Source organism: Helianthus annuus, chromosome 12 (genome assembly GCF_002127325.2).
Source record: "Helianthus annuus cultivar XRQ/B chromosome 12, HanXRQr2.0-SUNRISE, whole genome shotgun sequence".
Taxonomy (NCBI): Eukaryota; Viridiplantae; Streptophyta; class Magnoliopsida; order Asterales; family Asteraceae; genus Helianthus; species Helianthus annuus.
In genome coordinates this window covers 91,309,775-91,331,456 of record NC_035444.2, presented here as the reverse complement: position 1 = coordinate 91,331,456, position 21,682 = coordinate 91,309,775, and the positions used below count along the sequence as shown (strand labels likewise).

Sequence of the window (21,682 nt, the reverse complement as noted above, 5' to 3'; positions counted from 1 at the left end):
TATATGGACACTGTCCTAAGGTCACAGGCTCCTAGAAGCTTATTATTGCCTCGCTTCCCTAGCACGCTAGTAGCTTAAACACCTGTCACATACGTTAAAATAAAAGTCAATACATATAATGTAAAGGTGAGTACACAAGTTTGATATAGCATATAAAGTTCGAAAGTTTACGCATAACCAAGCACGTACACAAGGGCAAACGATGCATGTAAATTATCAACATGGGACCATCGATACCAACGACTTCGAGTTGACTGTCCGAGACAGTTCGCAATACATGATTACCACTGTAATCCATGCAGGTAATTGTCCTTAGCAACCCCCGTGTGAACGGGTGCTGAGTCCAAACTATAGTACTACGTTGCTAAAGCAGGTAGATAGCACTCCACGTGTAAACATAATAAACAGCAATCATTTAGACAAGTAATACATGCAAATAGGTTAGCGTTCAAATAGTTTGTGTTGTTTGTGAATTTGATAGATTACGTATGTAACACCCAAAAGTGCTGAAAGCAAAAAGGGATCGAGTATACTCACAGTGGTTGATCGTGGATTGAAGGGAGCACTGAGAATAGGTTAGCCTGAATAGTTCGATAACACAACGATGAGTAACGCGGAAAAAGTAAACAATGTACTTGGATCGAGTAGGCCATTCGATCGGACAGCAGTTCGATCGAGTGGGCTGTTCGATTGGTTTGAAAGTCCGTTCGAACATCCATTCGATCGGCTGGCTGGCTCGATCGGCTGGTTCCTTCAAGTGGATTGTTTCTTCCTTTGATGAGAAGGATGTGTTTGTGTATGATGGTTTGTACTACCTTTCAAGTTGGCCGATCGAACAGCTGTTCGATCGGTTAGCCCAACCGATCGGTTAGCATTGCAGACTTGGCAAGATGTCACTCGATCGGTTAGTATGCTCGATCGGGTGACATTCCAATGTTTCAAAAAGTCTAAGTGTTGAAGTGTAGTATCTCATGATTCGAGTAGTAATGATTACAATCGAGTGGCGTAGTCGATCGAACAGTACCTCGTCAATACTACACTTTGTGAGTTGGTGGGTCTAAGTGCTAGTCGATCGGTTAGCCTAGTCGATCGGCTGGCATAGTCGTTCGGTTGGGCTGTTCGATCGAACAGCCTAGCCGTTCGGCCAGCTTCTCGATTCGGTTAACCTATCACTTAACACTTGGTTATTCCCGTTAATTGTTGATGTTTTAGAGATATTTTGACTACGTGTTGAACCACAAAGCTGAAGTCCCTACTTAGTCTACTGACTCGAGCAGGAATCACCCAAACTCGGTCAGAGACGGTTTGGAACCTAAGTTTAACGTTTAACCCGGAATCGGTATATCTCTCGGTAGAACCCGAATCTTGAACCATGTGTTTGTTTAGATTGATTTGTAAGTCGGTTCAAGTCTCGTTTTCACCTTTTTGAGTGTAAAAGAGTTGAAAGATAGATGAAAACCCATCTTCCAATCCTTTTCCACCGTGAAATGTTAAGATCTTTGGAAGATTTTAAGTTATTGATATGGAAATCGGTTAGATCTAGCTTATTCATGGTTGAATGAAGTCAAGAACATGAAGTTCTTGATGAACACCAAGAACACCATGATGACATCACTTAAGAACACCTAGATCTTGGTGATTTCATGGATGAAATTCAGATTTTGAAAGATAGAAAGATGGAGAATCGATTAATGAACAAAAACGTACAAGGATTAGAGCGAAATACTTACCGGTTTGAGAGAAATCTGAGATTTAGTGAGAAGAAGAGGCTGGTCGGTCAGAGCTTTTCCAAAAGTGGAAAGCTTGACAAGGACAGCCCTATTTATAGGCTTCCAAAAGAGGAAAGGGTTAGCTGATCGAACAGCATCCCTGATCGAGCAGCTGTCCGATCGAACAGTCCTGTTCGATCGGCTAGCCTGTTCGATCAGGTTGCCCTGTTCGATCGGCTTGCCTGGTTTTGAGTGTTTCGCGACGATTTTTGATATTTCGACTTAGAACGATGATTCGAGAATGATAGAATTCCTAATCAAATTACTTTTAGTCTCAACTACTATATCTAACATACAAGCATCCTTACAACCTATTTTCAAAGTCGGTTTCGATTTCCATTGAGTTTGATTCACCTTGAGTCTTGATTGATTTGATTGATTCACCACACACTTTAACATAAAATAAGCATGCACAAGTAACACATAAGGCACACACACACACGTATAAAAGCATTAAAATCCCCACACTTGAGTTCGGTGATTGATTTGATTAGCTTGATTATTGATTGACTAGCTTTATTGCATTGTTACTTCCTATCATTCACAGTCGGTCGTTGATTCACAGTTCGATTATCGGTCGGTTAGTTTGATTATACAACACTTACTCCAAATAATATGAAAATCAAAATGAAACTAAAATGAAATTACTCTTTATTAATCTTTAATTCCAATAACAGTCAACACTTGACTTTGACTTTTGGAAAACACGGGGTGTTACAACTTTTGTATTGAACTATACTTTAAGACATGTTGCAGGTTTGTGATGATGTTGATAATGCACAGAACTTAGTAGGATGCCTAGAAACACATTTTAAACTTTAAATACTTGTTGTAATGTAATTCATTTGTTTCAACTTATTGTATTCTATTTCAAACGATGTATTGGATTCTTCTAGCAATGAAATGAAATTTATTATTAAATACTTGTCACATTAGTGTTATGAAGTCTCTTGCAATCTCGTTTCCGTCTCACTCCGATGTTTCCGCCATCGGTTGGGGTGTGACATTTTGTATAAGGGTATAATTGTTATGGTGTATATATAGGGCACCAATTGTCGATTTATTGGCTGGTACGATCAGGAAAGATGTCAAAGATGCATTGATATCATACTGGTTTGCTATGGGGGAAGAACACATTGGAAGAAGCAAATTTCAAGTTGGAACAAGCAAACAACTTTCTTCATCAGGCCAACATAGCTATTGAAGGCAAACTTAAGGAAAGTGAAGCAAGAACTAGGAAGTTAAAGAAGTTTTTGGTTCTTAGTTGGATTTTGTTCATATTGTATGTATTGTTTGTTTATGTTAAGTAATATGTAATGCTATGTTAGGACCTGATGTAATGTATGATGTTTTGAAATGTTAATGAAGTTGAAAATTATGATGTACTTCTGAAATGTTATGGTGGTGGTGGGTTAGTTTATTTTGTTGTGTTCGCATTGGTTTTCGTGGTTCTTGTAATAAGAGTGATTCTCAAATGAACCCTACCCTATATGTGTTTGTGTATATATATATATACTAGTGGGAAACCCGCGCGTTGCGGCGGAGTTGACAATACCTGACGGTGACATAATTCAAACCATAAAATGATTAAAAAAACATAAGACTTATTTAATCTTTTTGGGCAGTCTATGTCACATGACTTGCACCAACAATTAATCCAAGGTTTGTTGATTTATATATAAATTACATTCTTGTAACAACATAGATTACTTTCAAAATGCATAAGTGATTGAATATGTACTTGCTAATCAAGCTCAACCATCCAGAGTCTCTGAATAGATACATATAGTCTCTGTGTGTATATTATATATGTTGCTCAAGAACCAGATAACAAAAATTGATAACAGTGGTTCGTAACTATAAAAGAGAGGCTATTTTATTGATCTAATTATACCACGTGTACTTGGTGGATCAGATCATAGCAAAGTCCAACATTCTCACTGATCAACTTGAATAATATGGTTATATATAACAAGGAGATTCTTTTGCAAATATCTAAAGAACCCTAAACATCAAATCAATGTAATAAGCAGGCAACAGCAACATTAATATTGCAGATCAAGTAAGAAACCTGGAATATTTCCGGAGATCAATGTAATCCATTAATAGCCTTAGAAAGGTCCAACTGCCCACTGAAATAACTTGAGGAAACTATAGACAGCTCTTGACGACCTTTCCAATCTTCACAAGGTTTTAAGCTGATCAAATTTTCAACAGCTGCAGCATCAAGGCATAGCATGGTTTTATAGTCTTCATCACCCAAAACGAGAATTGCTTTCGCCTTTTTGTCCCAAGGATTCCATAAAACTGCAAAGTGTAGAACATGATGGTTAAAAATAGTTAATAAACAATGTATGGGTGTTAATTTCTGGCACGGCCAGAAACACGACACGAACCTAACACGAAATTCGTGGGTTTGGCTTTAGTCTAAATGGGTTCGAGTCAGTTTCAGGTTGAACCCGCAAACCAGTTTAGCTAAACGGGTTGGGTTCGTGCCAACCCGGCCGAGTTTGCGGGTTGACCCGTTCAATCCATTTAAATTATACTTTATTTTATTATTATTTTTTTACTATATGTTTCATGTCATGAATTAATTTGGGTGGGTATTTTATGCCATGAGTATAGCATAAAAGAGAAATTGACATAAGATTTTGTAGTTAAAATGTAATCATATTATATACCTTTGTGTTTTTTGTAGTAAATTTTAATTTATTAATTTGCGAAAAGAAAATCGGACTGAACGGGCCTTTTTCGGGTCAACCCACGAATATTCGGGTCGTGTTCAGGTTCATATGTATGACACGATTTTCGGGTTCAGGTCCCGATTGTGTTCATCTAAAATTTTAAGGTTTGGGTCGGGTTGAACCGACCAATCCACAATTATGAACCGTTTAGCACCCCTAAAACAATGTGCATAATTTGGGGTATAACTTTAAAAAATCAATTTCAAAAGTAAAGATAGGAAAAGAAACCTGCATCTACCGTGCCTTCTTTACGTAAGACAAATGTTCTCTTCTTCTCATGGTCAATTATGGCGATCTTAGTAGGTGTACTCAAATAAACACGATCAATCTAATAATAAGATAAACTATCAGACCTTTATATACAGAAAAAACAAACTTCGAATGTAATACATTTGGAGGTAAAAATTAAACCATGTCTTACCTCACCATCAAAAGTAATGGCGTCTGCCTGCTCTCTGTACATTACTCTCTTGGACAGATTATCAAAATAGTCCAGCGTCTCTAAGCCCTCAACACATACTTCACTGCAAAATTATATTTCCTATCTTTTAGAAAAAAAGAAATATGAAGAGTATTAAAAAGGAACCTAATATAAAGTGCTGATAAGTCGGATAATGTCTAGCAGCTATGATAGATGGTCCAACTTTTGGATAAGCAGAGTGGAACACTAATTATAATAAGATGGAGTAGGCAAACCTGACATCAGATACAGAAAAATAATTACACAACGCAAGGGTAAATGTAAAGGCCTTGTTATCTACATTTCTCACGCGAGGGATCATAGTAAGCTTGCCAGCACCGACAATAATGCGGAGCCGCAACTCCATATTGCATTTAAAAGATATAAACAAACTATCCAAGTACCTGTATGGCCATGTTTTCAAATCCTCTTCTGTTGATTTCAGTAAAAGATCTGCAGTCGATTGATTGTTACCTGGGGTTAAAGGAGAAGGGTCATCGTCTAGCGACCATAGCCTGTTCCTGGCAAATCCATGTTGCTCCAGTGTTCCAAAATTTGCAAAATGCAATATGCACAGATGACAGTTAATGAGTACATTATTGAGACAGAGCAGGTAATGAAAGAAGGTTGTTCAGTTCAAAAGGCGTGACATAATAAACTGGCCAATGATATATATAACAAAACCGAAGCATACCAAAAGAATAAAATTGTAGTCAAGCCATTCAAAAAGCACCCAAACTGCAGTAGCACCAAATAAGACGCTGATATCTTTTTGTTCCTCCACAAGAGCACATCAGCAGCTTGAAAACGACAAAAAAATCAATTTAGAATCAATATTTGGGCTTGTTTATTTATTTTCTCATTTCTCTAGCACACCATAAAACTTATCCAAAGGGGTTTTCGTGCTCTTAAAGTTGATTGATTTTCCTTATTTCCGGGCATGTGTGTTTATTTTCTCATTTCTCTAGCCTGATCTTCTATATTTTAAAACGCTACCAACAACAATAACTATACTTATATTACTTAAGTTTTATTTTATAAGCAAGCAAGAATAGGTGAACAAATTATCTTATCTAGTTCAGAAAATTAGCTGTGAGTGTACCACTGCTTTGCCAAGCCCTTCAACCTACAAAAGATTATACACTCATATATATAAGAAAATTGCATATGAATTATCATTAATGAAAGGTTAAGGAAAAAATTTAATTCATAATTTGATTGTATAATTAGCTTTAAAACTAAGTATACAAAGAAAAATTGTACAAAAGTTAATGAAGAAATTTAACCAAAATGGAATTTACCTCAGTTAAGATTCCAAAACTTGAGCAAGTTGCACTTTCCTCAACTTATTTTTTACTACAAAACTCTTTATTTCCAGTTGCCTGCCAATATCAAGATTTTGAAGCTGGATTAATGTTCAATCAGTCTTCATTAATCCAAAAGTCGATGCCAATTTATCAAGAAACCTGGAACATTTTACACAAAAACTATCAAGAAAGTCTTAACAAATGTCAACAAAAGCATGAAATTTTGACGATTTCACTCAAACCCCAGAAAGAATTTGGGAGGAAAGCGGAAAATAGTTGAGGGTTCGTAACTTCGTATACAAATTAAACGAAAAACGAAGTTTTTTTTTAGATTAGGGTTACAGAGAACCCTGTTGTTACAGAGAACCTCGATGTTCGCCGATCGATCTACACCAAAATGGGACACGCACGACGGATCTGACTTGCCGGAGTTCTGCTAGAACCTTAGGTGCTACTGGTAACGTCGTCTGCTTGTCCATCATCATGATCAACCTCTGGTATCAACTCTTCAGAAGACCTAGAAGCCAAACCATTTTCACCCATGATTTTCTTCTTCGTTTTGCTTCCTTGAATTAAGAAATTTGAGAAGAATGCTCTGATGAATGTTGTGCCAAAGAGACAGAGAGGAAAATAAATGGTGTGCGTCAAAAGGAAACAATAATCAATTGTATTAATGTTACGTCCGACCTTGGCTTCCTCCGACTTATCATTGGCGTCTTAATGGCTTTCAATTGCATTCAGTTGCTGTGGTGTGAATGACGATCAGTCGAGGGGGAGAGGGGCAGGATGGGAAGAAAAAGTGTTAAAATTGGGGATTTGTTGTTGCCTTTTGGGCTGCCATCTTAAAATTTGTGTAGGAAATTACTACTTTGTACATGGGAAATGCTTATATATAGTATATAGATATATAATTTCTTGAAAAATAATGTATTTATAATTTAACATGTACAAGTACTTCCCGAGTACTCTCCGCTTATAGGCTGAGTATTCGGTTTCGCAACTCTCTAACCGACCACTCTAAGAGCATCTAGTAACTTTTACAACTACGGTTTTTATAGATAATTTAAAAAAATATAACAGAGTACAAATATATCAGAAACCTTGAGTATAAAAAAAGAAAAAGAACACAAATACCTTTTGTTATTTCTACAATTAAAGGGTAACGGGTCCAACCAAAAAAAGAGTGTGAACGTTGGACTACGTTAAAAGAATTAACAAGAGGCAACCCCACCCTCAAGCTAGAGATGTGATGCCACTTTCAAGAGAAAATAGTAAATGTCTTCATTTTAAATAAGTAATATAATATATTATTTCAGATGGTGTATCCATTTTATATTATATTTGTTTACCAGGAATCCAAGATAACTGTAATTATTTTTGGTAACGTTCAACGAATCCTTCAAATGAGCTATTGGCGAAATTCATCATATTGAGATACACTTGCTTCCGAACCGGAAAAAACCCTCACCTAGGACCGAAGTCCATAAACACTCGCCCGAAGACATAACAGTACAGTAAGGTAACACCCGTTCAGTTTAAGAATTAAGAAGAGAAAACCTGGTAGTCAATGACAAACCAATATAACACATTTTAATATCCCTAACACTATATGAATTATTAACAATTCATATTATTGTTTTTTAGTAAATTGCCACAATCATCCCTGACTTTTAGATCTGTTTGTCAGTTTCATCCAAAATGACTTTTTTTTGCCAAATAGCCCTTCAACTTTGACATTTTTTTGCCATTTTCATCCAAACCGCTAACTTACTTTACTTTTTCTGTTAAGTTGAAGGATATTTGGATAAAACTGGCAAATATAAACCCTAGGTACGATTTTGGCAATTTACTTAAATTCTTTTTAATTTCTTTTATTTAATTAATTTTGTCACATATGTATAAAATAGAATATAGATGCAGTTCTTACAAAAAAATTAATTGTTTTGTCACATAATTTTTATAAATTTTCATCCAACCACTAACTCAGTTATTTTTTTTCTATTAAGGTGAAGGATCTTTTAAATCTTATAAAGTAAGACAAAAATTAATTTTCAATTTATATATATATATATATATATATGTCAGTTTTATAAAAATAAAATCTACTTCAACCTCTAAATTTTATAAAACTAAAATGCTAGTGACCTTATAGAAAAAGGTCAAATAAATAAATCTTATCATATGTACCAAATTTGTAATTCATCTTTTACTCTTTTAAATTCGCTCCTAACAAAAAACAGAAGCCACTGCGCCCACCTTTATCAAACAACGTATCGTTACCAAACCTTAAATTACCCACCAAATAGTAAGTATAATGTCATGAACCAAAAATTTCTTTACTCAAATCACTCGGAATAAATATTAGCTACTTACCCTTATAATCTTAATTAGATAAATATTTTGTTTCTGCCAACATATTTCTTAGGTGCTCAACACATTTAAAATATGTAACGTTTTACAGTTTTTTTCTATCTCTACACCTGATTAAATACTAAAAGTTGCAATCAATTGTTGTGTGCTGCACACTATTGATATTTATTTTATATATTGTTTTCTCTTTATAAAACTGATCTGTATAAAAAAAACTGGATATTAATTTCTGTCTTAATTTATAAAATTTAAAACATCCTTCACCTTAGCAGAAAAAATAAACTGAGTTAGTGGTTTGGATGAAAATTTATAAAATTATGTGACAAAACTATTAATTATTTTTTATAAAAACCGCATGTATATTCTGTTTTATATATACGTGACAAAATTAATTAGATAAAAGAAATTAAAAAGAGTTTGAGTAAATTGCCAAAATCGTCCTTGAGGTTTTATATTTTCCAGTTTCATCCAAATATCTTTCAACTTAACACAAAAAGTAAACTAAGTTAGTGGTTTGGATGAAAATGACAAAAAAATGCTAAAGATGAAGAGGTGTTTAGCACAAAAAAGTCATTTTATATGAAACTGCCAAACAGACCTAAATCTCATGAACAATTTTAGCAATTTACTCTTGTTTTTTTTAACAAATGATCCAGGTTTTTCAACAGAGAATTTATATCCCAACATTCAGTTAAGATCATCTAGGAGGATAAGGATTATCACAACGATCAGTAGGACACATTCGAGAATGCGAATAGGTAGCACATGTCACCTATAATATATGTCAACGATCACGAAGTCACATACAAAAAGAAACTTGGCTAGTTAGAATCAGTTGCGAAATAACGATTTTTTTCAAAAGGGTCCATTTTTTCGGTATTTAAAATTTTCACAACTTAACATTAAAATTTTCTGGTCGATCGTCGTTCAGGTCGGGTCGGTTAGGAGCGAGGAACGTATAACACAAAAAATAATAATAATAATAATTATTACTCATTAGAAAACCCAATAAAAATAGGATGTCATTTGAAACGAAAAAAAAAAAAAAAAACATTGCTAATTTTTATATTCACAGCATAAAGTTTTGGATCTTTGCATCATTATCCTAGAATTCAAGTTTTAAGAAACTAACTCACAAATTCTAAATTCAAATTTATAGAATCATAGCATACACATACAAAGATTTACATGTTATTCAAATTTCCTAACTTTATATTCTTAGTAATAAATCCTTAAACCACTATACAACTAACAAAATTCAAGTTACAAAACTTAAAACAACAAATTAGGTTTATCTGTGTTTTGTATGTTTGCATCTCATTGTTTTGGAAACCATGGTTTTAAATTAGATTAAGGAAAAAAATAGCACACAAAAAATTGAGTTGAACAAGGTTAGAACCCATGAGTTCTTGTTAATAAAGAATGGGTTTACCACTACACCACCTTTAATTTTAATGTTATGGTGTCCACCTAATTAATATTTTAGGGTCTTTTGAAAATTTAACATACCGTATTTACTATTTTTTAAAAATTACTAGTGTTCGGGGACCCCGACCTACTCTATACGGGTCCGCTCCTGGTTAGAATATATATTACATAAATTTCAACAAGTTAAAAAAACAGTATAAAATACCATATTGATGTGTAGCCTATCATGTAAACTCCAAGTGATCATCTATTTACTAGTCTCTTATTGATGGGTTAACTTGTAAGGTCCAAAACCTCGAAGACCTTACAATTGTATTTAAGCATTAAATTATAGTTCTTAAACTATTAAATGTCATACATTTGCAGCGGGAACACATCATATATCCAGTAGATCAAGTGATTCATTTAGAAACCTAATAATCAACTTCATAATGAAAACTAGGACTACTCATGCGAAAAAATGTCATCTTTGGTGTCATCAGTCATATGGAAAAACGGTACACGAGAAGTGCCAACTAAAACCCGCAAAGGTGTCAATGGCGGTTGTTTTCCAAATCCGAGTTTATTTAAGGCTCAAACTATTCGGACACTCTCGCTGCCTATTTGGACAATGGTGCCCAAGACGCCTCGTATAGGCTTATACGAGGCGTCTAGGCACATAATTCAAGAGGGTCTCCAGGGAATGTCAGGCACAAAGTTTAAGAACCCTAGTCGCCTCGTACAGGCCTATACGAGGCGTCCAGGTGTTGGGTGTTTTTTTGGTCGAAAGAAGGGGTGTTTTGGTGGGGTATTTTGATAGTTTTTGGAGGTGATTTTTTTGAGTGAAAAATTTGGTGTTTTTAAAAAAAGTTTTATTTTTTGTACTATAAAAATTTTTACCATTTTCAAGATCTGCTCTTTAAATATATTCGAACGTTTAAATATTATATTGTTTTTAACATTTTACTTTTTTAAATATTATCCTACCATTAAAATATTATCTCGTTTAAATATTATTTAACATTTTGAAAATTATATTATTTCTGTATTATATTCAAAACATATATTGTTTCCGTATTATATCAATTTAATACAACAATCATTAAGTAACCGAATAACTGAAAACAAACGTAAATATGACATATATAAGATAACTTTTGTACATTCATAACAAAAATAAAAACTACAACTGGTCTATTCCTCAGGGTCCGAGTCTGGATCTGGCTGCTGCGGCTGATGTGGTGCTCGAGGTGGTGGGAGCGGTATGGGGGGTAACCCCTCTCTCTCGTCTATCCTGCTCGGCCCGAACCAACCAATCTATTAAATCGTTGAGCATGTGAAGCTTGGCTCGTATCTCCGGATGTACTGCAGCTCTTGGGGCATGACCTGGAATAACGTGACGTGGAAACTGAGGCGCCCCGGGAGGTGGTGGTGGCTGTGGCATCGCTGGACCATCTAAATTCACCGGAGGTCCTGCACGAGCGCTGCAGCAGGATCTGGCGGAGGATACAATAGATCGAACTTCTCTGGTAGGTTCTTCGCTATCCATAAGAGACCTGCGCGAGTTTTAAACCGCTCGCCAAGGACGTCGAACCTCTTAATCAGTCCCATCCCCCACAACATCTGAAAACCCATCTGCGTCGGCATGATGGGCGCCAGTAAATGTGGGTCCTCCTCTGATACGAGGCCCAATGAACGGGCAATGACGGTCACGTAAGTGCCGCCATAAAAAATCCGCGCTCCTGCTGGTGATGGGCGGAGGTGAAGTACTGGGCTAGATCGTGTGCTAGTGCGCATGGCCTCCTGTACAACAAACAATAAAAGAAAAAAAAAGATCTGTGCTCGTACACCACTCACGGCTGTACCCTCGACCTGTAATAGAAGTAGCGATCATCCTATGTATATACCTGTAGATAGTGTTAGCGAAATACAGAAACATAAATTAATAAACAATAATAATAATCACAATAATTACTGTAATAAACGTACGTACCTGTACAATGGGTCATGAATATGTGAAACTCTCCCCTTCGACTTGTCATGCTCCCAAGTATCGACCGCCGCAACCACCTGCCAAAACCCTAAAAGAGTGGGTTTATCAACCACCACTAGCCCCTGCGTATCAACGTCTGTCTCGATCTCCTCCTACAGAGATCTTCTTTCTGTGAAGGCACTCTTGCAGTGCTTCATAATATTCTGTTGTATGTGAAACATGCAAAGAAGTCTGGAGGCGTCTGGAAATACATTAGCACACGCGCTCATAAGAGCTAGGTCTCTATCCGTTACAATCACACATGGCTCCATACATTCATCCAACATTGACTTTATCCTATCAAGCACCCGTACAAAGTTATCACTCCGTTCTTTACACATAACGGCATGCGCGATACAAAACGAATGGTTGGTAGGCGTCATACCAACAATCTGGACAAATGGCATATTGTATATGTTTGTCTTGTACGTTGAATTGATCAGCAAGACGTGGGGGAGTGCACACCACATTTCACTCGAGTAGTGATGAAGAAAAAAGATCTCTGTTGCGACCTCTGTTCCGGGTTCCTCCCGTGTCTCGTAAATAAATTCGTTGTTTATCAGCATGTTTTCTAGTGATTGCATGGGAGTCAATCCGTCTCTTTGTTCGGCTCTAATCTTCGCCACAACGTTTTGAAAGTCTTTCTGAACATGAAACCTGTCGGGGTCCTGCTTCCTTATCGTTTGAAAAATTTTGCGCGGCTCCATGTTTTGAGTTGTCAGTTGCTCAATCAGTTTCTTTTCGCTTGGAGTAAACCTTCGCACAAATGCGTGGGCCGACAAGTCCTCACAAAGTTCGTGGTTATGTTCAATATTTCCCCCTTTTATCTCCCAGGTTTCATACGGATGGTCTCGCACAGCCAGTAGGTAAAACGGGCAACCGGTTTTTTTGCTTCCGGCGTTTCTAACTGTTGCTGTAGTGTGGTGCTCACCACCACTGTCACATTCAAGCCATACCCTCGTGGTCCTTCCCCCGATTTTCTTTGATCGACGGGTTACAATAACGAAACCATCCGCGTTTGCCATTTCTTGTGCCCATTTCTTTAGTTCATCTAAAGAGTTGAAAACCTGTAACATCGACAATAATAACCATATTAATAATAATAATACTAATAACAACAATAATAATAATAATAATAATTAATCTATCTAACGTAACAAAATAAATTGATACCTGCTTTTTTAAGTACGGATTGTCCGGCATGGGGGTGCCTCACCACCATATCCTCCAACGTCCGGATAGTTTTGTTGAACGTAAGGACCGCTCGGGGAAATGAGTTGCTGATGACCACTGTCTCCTTCGTATCCATCATGATATTCTTGTTGACCGTAAGAATATTCACACCCGTATCCATAATCCGGATACCCTTGTTGCGCCGGATAACTTGTTTCACCAGCATGGTATGAGTCATCTACAGGGGATGTTTCATTAATAGGGGGATGTGTGTTCAAATCTAGAAACGGTCTGTTTTGTTTTTCTTATACACTAGACACAACCTCCTCTTGCTCGTTAGAATCGGGAACGCCAGACTCCTCCAAAAAACGGTATCATCATTAGTAAATAATTAATTAAAACAAGTAATTAAAACAGTAAGCTAATAACTGTTACCTGAACGTTTTCGGGCACCCATGAGTCGCCAGAATACTGTCCAAAGACATAGTTGCCGTCCCAGTATGATGACATTTCAGCACTTCACAATGATAAAAACACGAATGCAAACAAGAAAATTTATTTCGAAGAAACAGAAGAACTATACTCGGGTGGATGAATAATGCACTGCATGTCCCTATTTATTTGAAACATAGACGCCTCGTAGAGCCCTAGACGCCCAATATTGCTTTATGTCGCGTGCCAGACACTTAGTCAGATCAGTCCTCAAGACGCCCCGTATAGCTCTAGACGAGACGTCTTGGTCCCTTGTATTGCTTCCTCGTATAGGCCTAGACGCCCGTCTGATGTGACTGATGTGACGTGGTACGAGGTTCAGTGATTGGTCGGATAAAGTAACCATAGACGCCTCGTATAGGCCTGTACGAGGCGTCTTAAACGGTGTGGAAATAGGCAATCGGGTGTGTGAATATGCACACCCTTGTTTAATGCCAATATCCAAACTTTTACATTGAAAATGCATTATAATCAACTCATAACAACATACCAAGCTTCAAACATAAAATACATATACGTGATTCTCACTTTTAAACCGTGATGAACAAAACCTAAGTTTACATATCTAGCTTTCTCTCTCCAAATTGGTGAAGAAATTACAAAATGAGGAGCATGATCCAAGTTCCCTTAGTTCCCTTTCCATAATAGGGTTTTATTTTTATTTTTTTCATACAAAATTATCATTTACAAGTTAGAGCTTTAATTCATAATCCATTTACATGTCCATTTCATTCATTAGAGAATTCGGGTGTTACACCCGTGCCAAACAGGATATGTACGAACATGTCTATAATTGCCCATGTGCGCGCCCGTTCTAGTTGACTTTGCTTGTGCATCCAAGTTTGAGAAAAGTAAAAATACGTGAGAAAAAAAAAAAAAAAAAACAAGTATATAATGCATTTAACTAAACGTGTCATTTACTTAAACACTAACACACATTTTAATTAGTGGGTTATCTCACACTACATACTTAACACTGTTATTGAGATGACATACTAAATAACATCAACAAAAAGTATCATTATTTATTGTTCATGATTTTCTTTGTAAAACTATAAAGCTAAGTCCTTCTTATAAAAAGAAAAGTCATAAAAGTATTTTATCAATCATGTTAACTCGACCAACTAAACGTGTAACACATAGGATGATCAATTATACATGTAATACATATGATATATTAAATGAGTCGTAAACATGCGTGCGAGAGAAAAGTAAAAGATGTTTTATTTCAGTGTCTTTATATATATGGTCTTTGTAGAAATTTCGAAAGCAGTCGCTATCATGTGTTGAGACCAAAAGTCTATGATGCCCCCTTAATTAAATAAGAAGAGACTTTTTTTATATTAAAGTAACTTAAGAAAACCGTCATGTGAGTTTTGTTCTCTTAATATCACTAATTAACTAATTTTTTTATTATAATTTTCCCTTTCACATGAACATCGTTAGCGTCTAGTTGCTAAAGGTCATCACATCCCGGTGATGCACCTATTCACCGGCTGTTTTTTCTCATGGTGTATGGTCGGCTGTGGGTAAGTGGTGTAGGGTGATGACTTTAATGGCGTTCGACTTTAAAGATTTGTTGGGAGTACACGAGCAGGTTAATAATTAATGGTCCCAGAAAGTGATTAGAGGGATTGTGTATATTTCCTGTTGGGCCATCTGGATTATGAGGAATGCTAAGGTGTTAATAATGTAACTCCTAAGGTTGTTGAGACGGTTGCCTTGATTAAGTCTCGGTCGTTCTTATGGCTAAAAAATAGATCCAAGTTTGCTAGGCTTGACTGGAAAGAATGGTCTTGTAACCCTCTGTATATGATGTAAGTGTTTTTGATAGCGGTCCTCGTTTTGAGGCCTGCCCGTGTTTCTAATGAAATTCACTGTTCAAAGAAAAAAAAATCACATACTTCGCATGTTGAAAGTTTTTTGTAACGTAAAAAAAACATGTCTATGTGTTTGTTCATCACCTTTCTGTACCCGAAATTTTTCGTATATTCTTTAATTATATACTTGTTTCTAGAGAAAACGGAGACATGGACATGGAATCCGGATTTTGAATCCTTAGTTTAAAAAAAAAATCACTGATACAACTAACATGAATATGATATACATGAAAATTAGTTAGTACTAATTTTAATTTGAATATATAAATATTATTTCATGTCCATATGATATAGCTCTTCATCACCCTACTCAGTGGCGGATTCAGGAATATTTTTCACTGGGTTCACTTTTTTAGATACTCTAATTTCATGTGACTGAAGATAAAGAATTTCGGGTCGGTTCGATAGTTCGGATCAGGTAAGGTTCACCACATAATAAAAGTAAGATACAATGATTAAAAGAAAATCGTCATTAGAAATTTAAAATCACATAATATAAAATACGATAGTCTTTACAAATAAAAAAAACTACCTAAAATTGTTGACGACGAGTTTTCATCTTTTGAAAACGTTGCATTACACTCTCAACAGAAACTTTTTGTAAGAACTCCTTTTCAATGTAACAAATGCAAGAATCGTCCATGTATCCATCACCCATCCTATTACGTAATTCTGTCTTCACAAGCTTCATTGAAGAAAAACTCCTTTCAACACTAGCCGTTGCAAACCGGTAAAACTAGTGACAACTTTATTAAACGATAGACCAACTGATACTCAATGTGTTTCCTTGTTTCCACCATCCTTTTGGCAAGATCACTAACCCCATTCAGGTTATCAAATCGACTATCTTTTTTTCATATTAGAAATGTAGTGGCCGAGTTCATCGATAAGCTTATCTTTTTCATCAAAAGTAAAATCATACGGATACATTTCGGCCAACTTTAGCAAATTTAGTTTATTAAAGGAACTAAAATTATCACGCGGGCTCAAAGAACTCATACACGTAAGCAAGTTAGTGGTTACCTCGTTAAAACGGTTTCCAAGCTCTTGAATTTGCATGTCGAGAACCGTGTTGAAATTATTGACCACAAAATGATGACGATTGGTGATGTTGGTCTTTCTTCTTCTGTTTTTCGGGTCAACATACTCATCTTCCATGTTAATCATCTCAATATCATACTTGTCACAAAAGGATGTAACATCTTTTAAAAGTGAGTTAAAGCCTTCAAGTCGATACCTTTGTAATTCTTCTTTGGTTGATCTAACTAGCTCAACTGCATTTAAAATATCTTGATTCTTTCTTTGAAGAGCGACACACAATAAGTTAGTAACTCCCAAGATATGTTTCATCAAATGTAAATAAAATACAAACTTGAAACTTTTCATGTATAACTGAAGTCCATTTGCTTGAGTTTTGTGAATTGGTGCCCATGCCGAAGTTTCTATATATTTAAGCACTTCAATAACACAAGGATATAAGGTAAGCAACCGAAGAAGTGTTTTTTCGTGAGAGCTCCAACGTGTATCTCCGGGCCTTGTAAGTGCCATTTCTTGACAACATTTATTAAATCTGTTATTTCCTTAAAAAATCTACAAATTTCAAGATGTTTGTTTGCAAGGGCCACAACAACAAGTTGAAGTTGGTGGGCAAAACAATGAACATAATATGCCGAAGAATTTTCTTTCAAAATCAAAGTTTTCGAACCATTAAACTCACCAGACATGTTGCTTGCATCGTCATATCCTTGGCCTCTAACCCTACCCAAGCTCAAATTGCGGTGAGCAAATAATTCATCAATTGCAGATTTAAGAGATAAAGCGGTTGTTTCCATAACATGAACTACACCAATATATCGCTCCTTCACAAATCCTAATTTATCAACAAATCTCAAAACCACAGCCATTTGTTCCTTTTTAGAAATATCCCTCGATTCATCAACTAATAAAGAAAAGACATCATCACCAAGCTCTTCAAATATCATCTTTAACACTTCTTCTGCAAAACAATTACAAATGTCTTTTTGTATTGATGGAGCAGTCATTTGGCAATTCTTCGGAGCATTACTTAATATGTACTTTCCAATTTCTTCATTTATTTGTGCAAACAATTTTAAAAACTTTATGAAATTTCCTCTATATAAGGATGCTTCAGATTCATCATGACCCCGAAAAGGTAATCCGCCATTCAACAATCCTTTAGCGAGTATAACCGAAGTACTTAATCAGATTCAATATTCTTTGTTTTGTTCGGGTTTTTTTTGAACCACAGGTATAGATTGGGCTTCTTTAAGTAAGTCTTCTCCTTTTTGAACCGCCCTGTTGTGAAAACTATTGCATTTACCAACATGAGTTTCGAATCTTTCTTCTTTCCTATGCCAACATTGTACCCCCTCACTCGCAAATGCATCTTTTTGTCCACTTTCTTTGAATAAGTAACAATATAAGCAATACACTCTATCCGCTTTGACACTATATTCCAACCAATTTCCATGCTTTTCTGTGTACCATTTTGGATTGAACTGTCTTAACTTATCACCGTTACCAATAAGTGTTTGTGGAAAATCTGTTTTTTTCCTCGCTGTTGACATGGACCTCGAAGCAAATATGTTCGTCTAATTTCATCTTTTTGACTAGGGTGATAAGATGAAATTGGTTTCCTTTCGGAAGGATCCCACGAAAGATCATCCAAAACGATTTTCAAGGGTTTACTAGTTGAAGATGACGATTCAATGTTAGGTGGTGGTTGCCTTTGAAAAAAACTTGAAATATTCTTCTGCATAACTGATAATGCCTATATACCAAATTCAAGTTTAAAACATACATCAAAACCTGTTTATTCTCAACTCAAAAACTCAATTTCAGCACCAATATTAACTTAAATAAAACAAACAGATGTATAAGATTCAGTAACAAATTCAGCACCAAGATTCAGTAACAAATTCAGGTTTAAAAACCCCAATTCAAGTTTAAAAACCCCAATTCAAGTTTAATCAGCACCAAGTTTAACTAACAAATTCAGGTTTAAAAACCTCAATTCAAGTTTAAAAACCCCAATTCAGATGTATAACAAACTGAAACTTTCAGGCTTCAACACCAATATTAACTTAATACAAACAGATGTATAAGTGTATAACAAACAATAATCATAAATCACTGATGTAATCAAAATTCTAACCTTAATCAATCGCTGATTCGTATAAGAAAAACAAAGTGTCGGAACTCGGAAGGCGGAGCGGCGGCAACAGACGGCAGGCGGAGCGGCGGAGGCGAAGGCGGAGCGGCGGAGGCGAAGGCGGAGCGGCGGCAGCAGACGGCAGCAATCGGCGGAGAGGTGGAGTTGCTGATGTTGTTGACTTGTTTCTGTAGTCTGTTGTGTTGTGCGGCGTATGTTTGGACGTTTGGTGATATAACCCTAAATGGGTCTTATTACATTAAAGAAAAAAAATTAAAAGAGAAATTAAAAAAAAACGGAACAAAAAGGAGTTGAAACACGGATTCGAACTCGGGTGTATCAGGAAGAAAAGAGCGGACATAACCAGTGGAACCAAGGCTTCTTTTGTTTATGGGTTCCCTTTATAATTTACTTATGGGTTCCTTTTCAGTTTCTTATATATATTTACACTAAAAATTTAAAACCGAATGGGTTCCCGGGAACCCGTACTTTCTACATAAGTCCGCCCCTAACCCTACTTGCAATACTTAATCATCTAAAAGTTGTCACATCCTGACCCGTAACGAATTGGTACGGAGCATGATAATTGTCCAAAACTTATAACAACTATTATAAGTTTAATATTTAAAACATGACCAAATTAAATTGTCACACATAATCATAGCAATGTTAAAAAAAAATTCATAAAATATCTAGAAGATAATTAGTCATGAACAAATATCCAATTTATTACTAAGGCACATCCTAAGTGTCTTCATCGTCGAATCCTCTCAAATTTGTGTATCTGTACCATGCGTTTTTTTGGTCAACATAAAGTTTGTGAATAGATCTAAGTTTAAATAAAATATTTTGCTTTATTATTTTGATTATTTTATTTAAAAAATAAAAAGAATTTAACATGCAACTTCAAGTGTAGTAGATATGTAACGACCGCTTTTTCGTCTTAATAAATTAACTTACAAGGGTAATTGGAGGACTTCAAAATAATAACATTAATGCATACTTTTGACAAAAATTGGGCATGACCCGTCCGTAAAGCGGATATACCCCTGTTTTAAACATAAGAAAGACAAATACCATTCTACGACTTGTTCGACAAGACACGACTAAAAACCTAGACATCAAGCGTTAAAGTATATGTCTACTAACAAGTTGTACAAAATAAAAAATTTGACCCAAAACATTAGTGCAACTAGCGGAAGCGCTTGGTATGACATATCATGAACATGTGCTCGCTCCGTTTCTCCAAGTCGCCTAAATCGAGGATTACCTACATTCAACAACAAGCTTTATAAAGTTAGTCATAAAAATCTATTTCGCTTACAATACTAACATTTTAGTTCCATTCGCTTACATACTTTCATTTCTTTTACGCATTCAACTACCCAATTAATTAGGTAACGACATATACTCTCATAATGAGATTCAAGCATACCACTTACGACCCGGTAACATCGGGTTGATTTCTTTCAACATAAATCTTTCGTTCTACCCGTATTATGGATTGAACTCCATACATTCGGTATTGCATTCACGACCACCCGTTCAAAACGGATGGTACCTTATCCTTACTCGACTTGTTCAACTTGAACCGGTCGACTTGCATAGCTTATCATACCCTTTGTTAGCATAACCAAATCAGCAAGGGATTTGCTATTTCGCATCCACTACAACATAACTTCTAAAACCTTTTTTGACATAAACTCTTACATCTAACCAATCTTTATCCATAAAGGAATTGCACGAATCGTATTATCAAATAATAACATTCAATATCATTCGTAAATATACTAGTAGAGTAAATAAAGTTCAAAAGAACTTACCGCGATCTTGAGATACTTGTGCCTTCGAGTGACTTGCGCCTTCTTCCTTCTTCGTGCCTATATGTCATAATCCCATACTTTAGCTTTCAAAAACATTACTTTCACAATCCTTATAGTACATTATGGTGTCTACTAATCACATACGCCATTAAAATAAAGAAGTTGCATCGACTTAACAAGTATTCATGTAAAAGCCATAACTAAACTCACTTAGGCATTTCATCGAACACATTGTGTGTGTATCACAAGTTTAGCATAATGTACAAGCATCTTAAGCACAATTTCCATAGGTCACTCATTGATTAACATAAACATCCATAATTCCATATCTTGCCATCCTAACTATGAACACATAGTTTTAACAACAATTACTTATCAATATTTCATCAACACGTTGCCTAAATCATTAACACCATGCTAGTTTGAATATAGGGTTTCACAATATCTAATCATCCTATGACATGCAAATGGGTTTTTATTTCAAATCATTAATGCTTACAATTTCAAGCATAATTTCGACTCCCATATGCTATTACATCATGTATTCACATCAAATTTCACATAAAAATCACTGATTTCACATAACACAATTCATCAACTAGCATTAAAACATGAAATTCGACTTACTTGATACTTATAACACTTAAAGGGTCATGATTCCTAACTCATGCATCGAAAATTCAGACTTTTACTCCTTCAATTTTGTGGAAATTTGGAGAACTAGGATTCCCTTGGTCTCTCTCTCTCGTTCGAACGTACCAGCCAGGAAACAAGTTCTGGCCCTTTTTTTTTTTTATCAAAATCTAATTACACATTTTCACTTTTAGTCCTTTAACTATTAAAGTGTGTCCAAATGGTTATTTCTCATACTAACTTGATTCCTTTTATTTACATAAGGAGTTCTAATTTATTATTACTTGTAAAACTTTCGAAATGGTATGAATTTATATTTCACCATTCTTTATTATTAACACTTCCCATTTAGACTATTTCATTATGTCATACGAGATTTGGGGTGTTACAAGATACATCGATAGCAATTCACAATAACAA

General features: G+C 35.6%; 1 protein-coding gene, 2 long non-coding RNA genes and 1 pseudogene across 3 annotated transcripts; all 4 read right to left on the bottom strand.

Annotated features, from left to right (window-relative positions):
• Positions 1-3,623: 3,623 nt before the first annotated feature.
• Positions 3,624-5,766, bottom strand: LOC110895428 (putative glucose-6-phosphate 1-epimerase; the record flags this gene model as incomplete). Its single annotated transcript, XM_022142742.1, has 5 exons — positions 3,624-4,076; positions 4,742-4,841; positions 4,935-5,037; positions 5,210-5,511; positions 5,668-5,766. Coding segments are annotated over 5 exons (822 nt in total), but the record flags the coding sequence as incomplete, so codon positions are not given.
• Positions 5,767-6,040: 274 nt separating this feature from the next.
• LOC110895429 lies at positions 6,041-7,208 on the bottom strand. Its single transcript, XR_002567130.2, has 3 exons — positions 6,648-7,208; positions 6,275-6,439; positions 6,041-6,099 (listed from the first exon to the last, which is right to left on the bottom strand). It is a non-coding gene; the product is annotated as an uncharacterized LOC110895429 (long non-coding RNA).
• A 9,269-nt stretch (positions 7,209-16,477) lies between these two features.
• Positions 16,478-18,222, bottom strand: LOC118485094 (annotated as a pseudogene).
• A 1,593-nt stretch (positions 18,223-19,815) lies between these two features.
• On the bottom strand, positions 19,816-21,364 carry LOC110896899. Its single transcript, XR_002568263.2, has 3 exons — positions 21,257-21,364; positions 20,630-20,686; positions 19,816-20,076 (listed from the first exon to the last, which is right to left on the bottom strand). It is a non-coding gene; the product is annotated as an uncharacterized LOC110896899 (long non-coding RNA).
• Positions 21,365-21,682: the final 318 nt, after the last annotated feature.